Raw genomic sequence first — 10,976 nt, 5'->3', positions numbered from 1 at the left:
TTTCAGTAAAGTTCAGAAATTGCTTTAACGTTTTCTATGACTTTCGGACCGCTAGCCTTATTGAACCTTTTTCGCGGGTTCCGTATCTTCCTCCCAATATCTAGTTTCAATAAGGGGGCAGTGATAGACCCTGTCGTTAATAAAATACGAATGTATCTTTTTTAGATGGTATCGATAGCCCGACCATCTACTCTCTCCCATCGACCATCAAAAATCTCAAGAAAAAAAAACTGTAATAACCCTAAATAGTGGATTTATTCGAAAACGATAATCTAAATTTCGAATCGCGAAATTGTGATTCGGTCGTTCCACGAGAAGGAATTTAATTGTCCTACAATTTATGTTTGTATTTTAGTAGAACAAGTATATGAATATTACATATATTATAACAGATAGAAAAAAAAATTTTCTTGGTGTTGAAGTATTTTTGTCTCGAGTCAGCAAAAAGATTTCAGTAAAAAATTTTGTTTTAATAAAAAAAAAATTTTGAATATTAAAATTGTTTTATTCCCTCGTGAATGTGTGGTCAAAAAAATGTGCTAAATTCAATTTGAGAGAGTGTAAAGAGCTAAATTCAATTTCACTGTGAGAGTGTTGTAAGAGGAGGTGCTAGATTCACAGCACACTTCTCTTAAAATGTAGTGTAAATGTAGTGTAAGGGGTGAAAACAAATTCTCCAAAATCTCGAAATAGTTATGGTTAAAGTTAATACTGATTAATTAGCAAAAAAAATTTTTATTTTAATTTCTCAATGCCGAAATATAATTAATTTTGCTGACAGGAGTTGCGAATGCAAATTCCGCTTGGTATTAACCAACCCGGATAGAAACGCGTCAGCGAATTCTTTATTGTAATATTTGATTACTAAGCAAGAGTGTACGTTAAGGTCAAAAACTGATTGTGAAACAGTATTATTAGAGTTCTATAACCTTTTGAAAAAGAATTCCGGGCAAAGGAAATTTTGTAAAGTATAAAATTTAAAATATGTTGAAATTTAAGTTTTCTCGAACGAAAGTTCGATATAAATAATTTCGTACTCGAAATCCCACCGCTGCCACCAGTGATCTTTATGTTATGTCCAAAGGAGTTTTTAAAGCGGTAGCGTAAACGGTGGAGGTTTGGACTAACGATTTAAAGAATACGCAACGGAGGTTTAAATTCCGTTGGTTTAATTATTTATGTGGGACGTCTTCGACGTACGAACTTACCACGCCTTCGTTTGAGAATGATGGAATTTTAAAGTAGATAGATGTACTTACTACTTGTCGGATTATTTATTATCGCCAGATCCGTGATTCCAGGGGCTGCTCTCAGCGCCTCTTCTTTTAATTGGGCCGTTCCGTCGTTTCTTGCAGCAGATAGAGTAGGGTGGATTAGGCTGCTTATTTTAAGGGCTTCTTATGCTTGAATGAGAATAGCTGATTTTTCTTCTGGTTTTTAAATTTATTTATAAACACTAAAACTTACACCTTCACGATTGTATTTTTAGACGTAATAATATTAGTAAATTCTAATTATTTAAGCTAACGTACTCCAGTTCCCCGTAAGGTAAAGTGCGCAAATCGAGCTTTAGAAATATTTTAAATAAACTTTTTGGCCGGATTCTCGCTTAAGTGCAGAGCAAATTAGACCATTGAAAATACGACTCTCTATGATAAGTTTTATAAGTAATACGTGGCCTACTGATTGAATTGAGTCTGAATTCGTTTTAAATGCAGCGCAAATTGAGATAAGGGACTTTTACAAGGCACGGGCCCGTCAAGTAAAATGCGGAAGTCGAATTAACTAACAAAGCCCAGGCGTTGGCTAACACTGGCCTTTTTGGAACTTCGCGGTGCTGAACTTGCAGAAGTCCCAGCTAGTCAACCAGCAGTCGCGTAGTATGTGTTTTATTGTGGCTTTCGCGAATAGAGATGTTTACCATCTTTACGGGCGATTTGAATTTAAGAAAAATTTTGGGGTGGACATAACAAAATTAATTAGTCATCTTTTCCCTAATTATTCATTCCGATTTCCTTAGCGGTATTTCTGAGGTCTGAGATAGTGATTCTTCGAACAACGATTCGTCTTTACGATAATCGAGATTCCCACAGTCCCGGTGACCTGGTCCCCTCTCAAATTGAATTTTTCTTTATTAACTTTAAACGGCGAACTTTTGTTTGCCGGGGTCGTTACTTCGGTTACAAACTCATAAACTTTTACTCTTCATTTTATATTGTTAACAGTTAATAATTGAATAGTGTAAATTGAGACGTGTTTGCCCATAGGGCCATCCAATCAAAATATACAAACTAAAAACCCGAATCGAAGTGTATCATCGTTTCCAAGTTAAGAATCTGCAATCTTCGATTTCCAGTCAGCAGGAGGAAGAAAGCAGCCAAGCAGCGGAAGAAGATAAAGATAAACGTCTAATCCAAGGCTGAATCATTATTCGAGTCAAATACGTAATAGTTAGTGGAGGTTATTATTATTATCTCCGAGGTCGATTGTCTATTCCAAGGGGCCCTCTCCGGGGTTTTTACCTTCGCGAACCCAAATATTAAAACCTAACGATCCTTCCGTTAGGGAAATTCATCTGTTATCCGTACCTCCGATAGTCCAGCTACCGAATTCTAAGATTGTATTTTTTGTACATAACAACATAATTTCCTTAAAAAGTATGAGAATTAAAATTTCTTTTTATAAACTAAGCTATTTCGGTGTGCATTAGGGAGATTAAAAAAAAAAGAATATTTTTTTTTTCGTTTGGTACTCTGAAAAATAGGTTCCTAGACACCTCTAAGAAAGCCTCTCCAAGCATGAGTTCTTAATTGTAACGGGAAGGTCCTCCTTCTTACAGTTTTCTATTTTTTCTTATTATCAGATAGAAAAATTTATATCTCGCTTCCAACTACTTGAAAAAATATCTTGTTCCTTAAATTTTGTAGGAAATTGAATGCTCTACAAAAAAGGTCTCTTACGATTTTTTCGTAAACCCAACCGTTTAAAAGATATTAACGGTTAAAGTTTGATTATTTTTGGGAAAATTTTTTATTTCTTATGAATTTTATAACTCAATGAAAAAAAATTATTATGAATGATGAAACTCATAGTTTTGTAGGAAATTTACTGCTCTATAAAAATGGTCTCTTATGATTTTTCGATCAAGTTGAGCGTTTACGAGATATTCATCGTCAAACATCAATGCATATCAATTTTTCTAGTTTTTGATCAATAATTCGAAAAATTTCAATTTATTCTGTGAGTTTCAAGGAAATTTAGACAAATTTGAGTTTCTATGAATAGAAATATGTTATGAACTATTTTTTTAATTAGTTTTTTTAGTCTTGGACATGTTTGATTACATTAAAACAAAAAATTAGTGCATTTTTTTAAATATATAATTCAATTTAGTGTGTTTCACATGTGTTTCACTTTTTTATCGAAGAATTTATTTATTTAATTATCAACTGCCATATAATTTTCAATATTTTCAACATAACGGTACACTTTTACTGTAAATAATTTCCTCTATTGCAGTTTGGGTAGTTTTTTCGATGTTCTTTGATAATTTGCAATAAGTATTGGAATTGCTCTTCATTTTTGTCAAGCATTGATTATACTCACTAACTAATGCAACAGCTCGTTCTGCTGAATCATTAACAACTTTCAATTGGTTAAAGTATTCTTTATTTTCAATGTAACTGTCATTAGTAGGCCACGATTCAATATCTTTATCAAGGAAGTCATATGGTAAATCAAAGATTTTAAAGAGATTTAAAGACTTTTTAGAAACAAAGTCACTCAGACTTTTTGCGTTAATGAATTCAAATCGTTTTTATCAATTATAAATTTTTAGCTTTAGAATCTGTACCGTTACGAGTATTAACAGCTCCAACAATATTTTTTTACTTCCAATGAAACGGTATCGTCAAATAATGATAAAATGGCAAGTTCATCACTTAAATACCATAAATGCAAAATCATTTTTTCACAAGTTGCTGAAGAAATCAATGAATTGATATTTTTGTATTCGAATAAATTTTTCAAAAACTGCAAGTAATGATTAGCAGCAGTTGTTGCAGAAGTTGATGAAAACCAAGCTTTTAAATACAGTGTAACTATAAATATACAAATTTGCCGAAGACCGTCCAATTCTTTATTAGAAAGTTTAAATTCATTTCTGAATAGAAACATTTTTAAACTGTAAATTGCCTTCGCCATCCACCTAGCATGATGAATTGCACCAGGACGTTTGAAAAAATTTCTTCTTGAGGCATTTCTCCAAGGAAAATCAACGACAATTCCAACAATTCTTTATAGTCATCTCGGGGTTGTAGTAACTATCAAAAACAATTAAAAATTTGTCAGAAACAAGAAAATTTTTTTCTTAAAATCGCAGTTAAATCATACCTGTAAGGATTGTGCAATTAAACTAGATATTTCATTTTTTTATCCAAAATGATATCAGCAACAACAGTATCTTCAATTCCAGATTTATAATTAGTTTTATTTATTTCATCCCATGATTTTTAAATCTTCCGAACATTGGTACGTTTGGCCCAGATGACACAGGCCAATATACTTCAAATGCACTTCTCAATATGATCTCAAAAATGTGGTGACGACATGGTAACTAGATTAACTCTCTTCCCAAAGTCTTTTCAATTGCCTTACATGTACCGTTATGAATTCCTGTATAAAGAAAATAGATAACTATCGTTAAATTTAATATTTTCAACAAATTGTAGATTATATTTAAAATCCAAATGAGTAAATAATTCTCAATAATTTCAAAAGTGAAATTCAGTAAGCAATAAAAATTAAACTAGAACGTTAATAATTAAATATTTTTTAGATTAAATTATCATTGATAAGTTACCTGTATTAACTGCCGTCGTGTCAAAACACATCGCCTTAACATAATTAGTAATACCCCATTCACTCAATGTCGATAAAATGGCTGATGTTTGATTGTCTGCCGTCCCAGAATTCATTTTTGGAACCCCAAGTAATTGTTCGGTACCAAATGCAGTTAAAATAACTGGTAGCCGTTCCACAGATTTTGATCCAACAAGGTCATTCAGCATTTTTCCGTCCCAATGCACAACGTATTTATCGTGTGTCTTAAAGTAGTCATTAAGTCCTTTAGCAATGTCTTCTCTTTGAAGCATACGAGCTCGTTGAATTGAACTATAACTGAGCGTTGTATCTTCAATTTTAATACCTACTGCTAGTAAAACCGGAGCAATAATAAACATCGCATTTCTACTGCTGACATTAGCTCGGTCGAGTCCAAAAATGACTTCAGGAGTTAAGACATCAAGTTTTGCTCGTTTTGTCGGAATTGGAGGTTCATACTCTGAATCAGATCCAAAATTTGTAACTCCACTTAATGTATACGTAGAGAACGACTCTGATTTTTCACTTGGAACAATCGCATGACTGGTAGACGGTTGATCTAAGTCTGGAATAAGATCTGTTTTATAAATTAAACGAAGAAAATGTATAGAATTTATTCATTTTGATGACAAATAATTAAGAAAGGACTCCAAAAATTGTCTAGTCAAATGTCATCTAGTCATCTATGAAAAGTTACACTACTACCTGACTTTATAATAATTAAATATCTCAGATACTTACTACTCTCATCTATTCCCATCATAGTTGTGGTTAAGTTTGATACAGGTACATTATTAGAAAGAATCTCTTTATGGGTACCGAATTTTTGATCCAAATACAACTTTCTAATATTATCATCAAGCACTTTTAAGGATTTTTCGCTCACAATGTCGAATAATTGTTCAAGATCAGTCTGAAATTTCATTTCCTTTTGGTTTTGCGCTGAATTCTTTTTATCGAAATTTTTTTGTAATTTTAACCATTGACTGTGATAGCGAAGAAATTTTTTGACTGCATTAGGAGCTCCACTAGTTGGAATCTAATTTTTTCTCCACAGTTCAATAACTTGGTCAACTGAATTTTTAGCACTTTGTTTGATTGAATACTTTAAAATTTTAAGTTGGTAGAAAAACACACGCATAACCTCTTTCACTTTTGGTAACTTACGTTCCGAAATTCTTTGTAGAGGTATTCCGATAAAACGTATTGCTTTATTCATTGTAGGTTAATTGATGATAAATAAATTTATGTGATGATTATAAGACTTATTTAAAATGAATTATTTTATTACGTATTCAAGATGATCAGTTTTAGGAACACTGAAAATACGGTATTAAATGGGTAGATACTGAAGATAGTTGAGAGTAAAAAACATAGATGGCGTTAGTTTCAGAAGACAAACAGAAGAAGAAATGGAATTCAAAACAAAAATCCCCTCGAACGAAAATTTTATGTATATTTTGTGAAAAACAATTTAAAAATACGCACTGAACAAATTTCATAATAATAAATGACAACGCGATTAAGATTTTAAATTATTAAAGATAAAATTTAAAAAAAATATTATTAGAATAAAAACTTTCAAATGAATTTTTGAACAGAAAACATCTATAGGAGTTGCTTTTATAATAAAAACTCAAATTTGTCTAAATTTCCTTGAAACTCACAGAATAAATTGAAATTTTTCGAATTATTGATCAAAAACTAGAAAAATTGATATGCATTGATGTTTGACGATGAATATCTCGTAAACGCTCAACTTGATCGAAAAATCATAAGAGACCATTTTTATAGAGCAGTAAATTTCCTACAAAACTATGAGTTTCATCATTCATAATGTTTTTTTTTTCATTGAGTTATAAAATTCATAAATAAAAAATTTTCCCAAAAATAATCAAACTTTAACCGTTAATATCTTTTAAACGGTTGGGTTTACGAAAAAATCGTAAGAGACCTTTTTTGTAGAGCATTCAATTTCCTACAAAATCTAAGGAACAAGATATTTTTTCAAGTAGTTGGAAGCGAGATATAAATTTTTCTATCTGATAATAAGAAAAAATAGAAAACTGTAAGAAGGAGGACCTTCCCGTTACAATTAAGAACTCATGCTTGGAGAGGCTTTCTTAGAGGTGTCTAGGAACCTATTTTTCAGAGTACCAAACGAAAAAAAAAATATTCTTTTTTTTTGAATCACCCTAGTGTGCATATAATATTATTAAAAAAACTGTTAAACTTCTACTTAGTGAGACGTAGTTCACCCTTCCGACATAGTCAATGATATAAAAAATTAATTATGTTGTTATTCTTGTCAAACTAGAAATGAATAGTTTATTTTTATGAATTCTGAATATCTACATTCAATTCCTCTAAGTAATTGTGTAACGGGTTGAATTCCGTTCCTTGGTCACCCCTTTATTTAAGTTTCAAATTTAAGGGCGCCACTGGAATTTTTATCACGGTTTCCCAAACCGGTCCAAGCAAGAGAGATATCATAGGGTCGAGAGAAATTATAAAAGATTGACGTAAATAAGAACAATTAAAATTAACATTAATTATAAATTTATTTACTTAATTTTACAACAATTTAAACATCACATTAAATTTCACATACACTTTCATATACATAAACGTTTTCCCTATTCCTAACGATACCCTTATATGGAGCGTCTATATCGCAGTTTCTATCATAGTTGCTTATTCCTGACGGTACCCTCATAAGGAGTGTCTATAACGCAGTTTCTACCTAAGTCGCGCTATCCACCGGACCCTCACGCTCTATGACTCTAGATATGACTTTGGGTGGTCGCCCGGACCCCTGCCCACGGTCTATACCGTCCTTAGTCTTTTCGCTGTCGCCCGTACCTTCACAACGGGTCTAAGGAACCTGAAGTCGACTAGGACAGAGGAGGATACTATAACACTAGTCGACAACCTGCTAAATCTAACCTCCTCGACAGCCCGTGAACAAGGAGTATATACTGTAAAATATTTCCCACACACACACACACACACACACACACACACACACACACACACACACACACACACACTCACACACACACAATTTAATAAATTAATTCCATCCAAATACACACTTGACTTTAATTTACAATCATTTTAAAATCCGTAATACTTTTTACAACATGACTTATTGAGAATCAAATTTCCCGGTCCCTAACTTGACTTCGATAAATAATTTAATTAAATTCTGGTTGCTTAATTATTAATATCACAGCAGCGTTTTATTCAACCTAAATTTTAGATTAATTAAAATTTACTCGAATTCAAACTGCCTGAATAATCGCCTTAAGTCTATTTTGAATTCCAGTTAAGATTTGAGACTTAGTCGTCAACTTGGCTAAATTTTTATGTGAATTATTTTTGAAATCATCATACTGGAATTTGACAAATTTATTTATCGAAGTTTTTGAAAAATTTTGATCTATTAACAATTTTACGCTTGTAATTTTTTTAATTTAATTTACTGATTGATGACTTTAATTTTCTAAGTTAGCGAAATTTGTTTCCATTATAATTTTATTTTTTAATTCTTGATAATTTTCCAAAAGTTAATTTTAATTATTAATTTTCATGCAAAATTTTAATTAGTTTTTAATTGTTAATTTTAATCTAACTTGAATGAATGTTGGAGATGGAGCTACGGAGATTGGCCAATATTCTGGAGATTGAGGTAACCATGGTGGGCCCGTCCACCAGAGATGATGCTGAATTAGTTGAGAAGCGGTTAGACCTCTTGAAGCACAATCTGCTGGATTGAGCTTTCCTGATGTGTATCTCCAACTTGCATTTGGGAGTGTCTGATGGATAGTTGAAACTCTGTTTCCAACGTATTCCTTCCATTTCATGGGGTTATTTTTAACCAATGCAAGTGTTATTGAAGAGTCGTCCAGAGAAATACTGGGACATCTTGGAGTTCCAATGTAGTTTGCGTATGCCTTATTAGGTGGGTGAGAAGTACAGCAGCTGAAAGCTCTAATCGTGTAATAGTTAGCCGCTTGATCGGAGCGACTTTGGTTTTTGAGCAGACTAGAGTGACTTTCGAAATTCCTCTATGATCAGTGACTCTGAGGTAAACAACTGCTGCCATTGCTAGCTGAGATGCATCGGAGAATCCATGTAGTTGGATGGAGTACGAATTAGATTGCAGATTAATCCATCTGGGTATTCGAAGGTCAGTTAATTTTGAGATGTCTTCTCTAAACTTAGCCCATTGATGAATTGTATCAGGGCAGAGTTGATCATCCCAGTCTAGCTTTTCAAGCCATAGCTGCTGGAGTAGAATCTTTTCTCGAATTACTACAGGTGAGATGAGTCCTAATGGATCAAAGAGCTGAGCTACTTCAGAGAGAATCGTCCTTTTAGTTATTGAGTTCGTTTCTGAGATAGTACCTTGAAACGTAAACTGATCTTGAGAGGATGACCATGAAATGCCAAGTACTTTAGATAAAGAATCATCAAAGATATGAACTGTTGACTCGTCTTTTAATTCAGATGCTGATGGGATGATGAACTCCTGACTGTTGCTTTTCCACTTATCTAATGGTAAGCATGCTGAAGCGCACATATTGTTGAGCTGTTGAGCGATTTCATTAAGAAGTTCAATCGTGTCAGCTTCACCAGAGATGTCATCTACGTAACTTCCTTTCAGAATTGCATCAACTGCAAGAGGATAATTCTCTCGTTCGTCTTCCACTAGTCTCTTGAGGGTTCTGCAGGCAAGATACGGCGCTGATCGAGTCCCATACGTAACCGTTGTCAATTGATATGCTTGTACGTTACGCTGCTTGTTGATCCAAAGAATTCGTTGCAAGTCCCAATCTTTCTTATGAACTTGAATTTGCCTAAACATCTTTACAATGTCTGTCAAAAAAATGTATTTATAGCGTCTGATCCATAACAATACATCAATGATGTCTCGTTGAGTTTTTGGGCCTGTGTGTTGAATGTCGTTGAGAGAGACTTGAGAAGTGGTCTTGCACGACCCGTTGAACACGACTCTAAGCTTGGTTGAAGTGCTCTGTTCTCTGAGAACTCCATGATGAGGTAAATAATGATGTTGAGGTTCAGGGGCATCCTTTGGAACCGCTACCATGTGGCCTAATGTTTCATACTCCTGCACGAAGTCCATATACCGCTGTTTGAGAATTTCGTCGGAATCTAGACGCTTGAGAAGTCGTTTCAAACACCGGTAAGCGATAGCTCTGGAATCTCCTAATTGTGAGATTTCAGCTGATAGTGGTATTCGGACGACGTAGCGACCTTCTTGGTTTCGTGAGAGTGTGCTGGTGTTATAGTCTTCACAATGAGCTTCTGCTAAACTGAGAGATGGCTTTGTTTGATCTGGTACTTCTTCCTGAACCCAGAATCTTGTGAGGGAGTCCTGAAGCTCATCGTTTGTCACAGTATGAAGCGACCTGAAAGGGAGATTTCGTGCTTGAGATGATGCTGGTCCAAGAAAGGCCCATCCAAAGATTGTGTGAATTGCTAATGGCTCATCTGATTGTGCTTTAATTTTTGGAGATGGTTCTAGTATTTGATTAAGCGTATCTGCTCCTATGAGTATTTCAACGTGTCCAGGCTTTAGTAAGTCTGGATCTGCTCTCTCTAGCTTGCTCAGATGAGACCAATGCTGATCTGTGATGGAGACTGATGGAATCTTAGTAGTGATTTGAGGCAGGATGTATGCTCTGGATCTATGCTCTGAGATGGACTTGCTTATGTGAGATGCAAGACTCAATGGTCAAGTTCGTTTGACCAAGGGTTTTGCTCGAAGACTGATTACCCACGCCTAATATTGGTATCACAGCTGCTAGTTGGTTGAGTTTTGCATCTTTAACTAGCTTGGCTGAGACTAATGTCAATTCTGATCCTGGATCGATGAGAAGACGAGTTGTATATGTTTTCATATTTGGAGACACTACTAGTACTTTGCAAGTAGCCAGGATTACTGCAGTTCTTGTTTTAAATGCTGATAAAGCTGTCGCTTTTGCCTGAGCAGGAAAATTGCTCTGGCTGAGATGACTTAGATATGTCAATTGTCTGAGATGACTGGATATATTTCGTAATATTAGCAT

The 10,976-nt window shown here is 34.0% G+C and overlaps 2 protein-coding genes across 3 annotated transcripts; both read right to left on the bottom strand.

The window, feature by feature from the left end:
- Nucleotides 1-4,516: 4,516 nt before the first annotated feature.
- LOC141537851 (uncharacterized) lies at nucleotides 4,517-6,724 on the bottom strand. Of its 2 annotated transcripts, none has more exons than XM_074259035.1 (3): nucleotides 5,623-6,724; nucleotides 4,862-5,458; nucleotides 4,517-4,674 (listed from the first exon to the last, which is right to left on the bottom strand). In XM_074259035.1, exons 1-3 carry the CDS (start codon nucleotides 5,804-5,806, stop codon nucleotides 4,616-4,618), a joined length of 840 nt encoding a protein of 279 aa, XP_074115136.1. In that variant the 5' UTR covers nucleotides 5,807-6,724; the 3' UTR covers nucleotides 4,517-4,615. The 2 variants fall into 2 exon arrangements, with proteins under 2 accessions (XP_074115136.1, XP_074115137.1); XM_074259036.1 differs by having other exon boundaries at nucleotides 4,862-5,446.
- A 2,049-nt stretch (nucleotides 6,725-8,773) lies between these two features.
- Nucleotides 8,774-10,976, bottom strand: LOC141537834 (uncharacterized). Its single transcript, XM_074259015.1, has 2 exons — nucleotides 10,685-10,976; nucleotides 8,774-10,536 (listed from the first exon to the last, which is right to left on the bottom strand). The coding sequence occupies exons 1-2, from the start codon at nucleotides 10,974-10,976 to the stop codon at nucleotides 8,774-8,776; spliced, it is 2,055 nt and encodes a 684-aa protein (XP_074115116.1).

This window comes from Cotesia typhae, unplaced genomic scaffold (assembly GCF_013202065.1).
Source record: "Cotesia typhae breed Kobodo isofemale line unplaced genomic scaffold, CoteBio_Ctyphae contig_17, whole genome shotgun sequence".
Taxonomy (NCBI): Eukaryota; Metazoa; Arthropoda; class Insecta; order Hymenoptera; family Braconidae; genus Cotesia; species Cotesia typhae.
This window is presented reverse-complemented; position numbering and strand designations above follow the sequence as displayed.

What these genes read in the sequence shown, in the direction of transcription:
- LOC141537851 (XM_074259035.1), bottom strand. Translation starts at nt 5,806, where the DNA reads ATGAAATTTCAGACTGATCTTGAACAATTATTCGACATTGTGAGCGAA. An exon ending in GATGGGAATAGATGAGAGTA is followed by an intron (nt 5,459 to 5,622) that starts GTAAGTATCTGA and finishes TTTATAAAACAG; the next exon opens with ATCTTATTCCAGACTTAGAT. An exon ending in CACGACGGCAGTTAATACAG is followed by an intron (nt 4,675 to 4,861) that starts GTAACTTATCAA and finishes TTCTTTATACAG; the next exon opens with GAATTCATAACGGTACATGT.
- LOC141537834 (XM_074259015.1), bottom strand. Translation starts at nt 10,976, where the DNA reads ATGCTAATATTACGAAATATATCCAGTCATCTCAGACAATTGACATAT. An exon ending in GATACCAATATTAGGCGTGG is followed by an intron (nt 10,537 to 10,684) that starts GTAATCAGTCTT and finishes TCTCCATCACAG; the next exon opens with ATCAGCATTGGTCTCATCTG.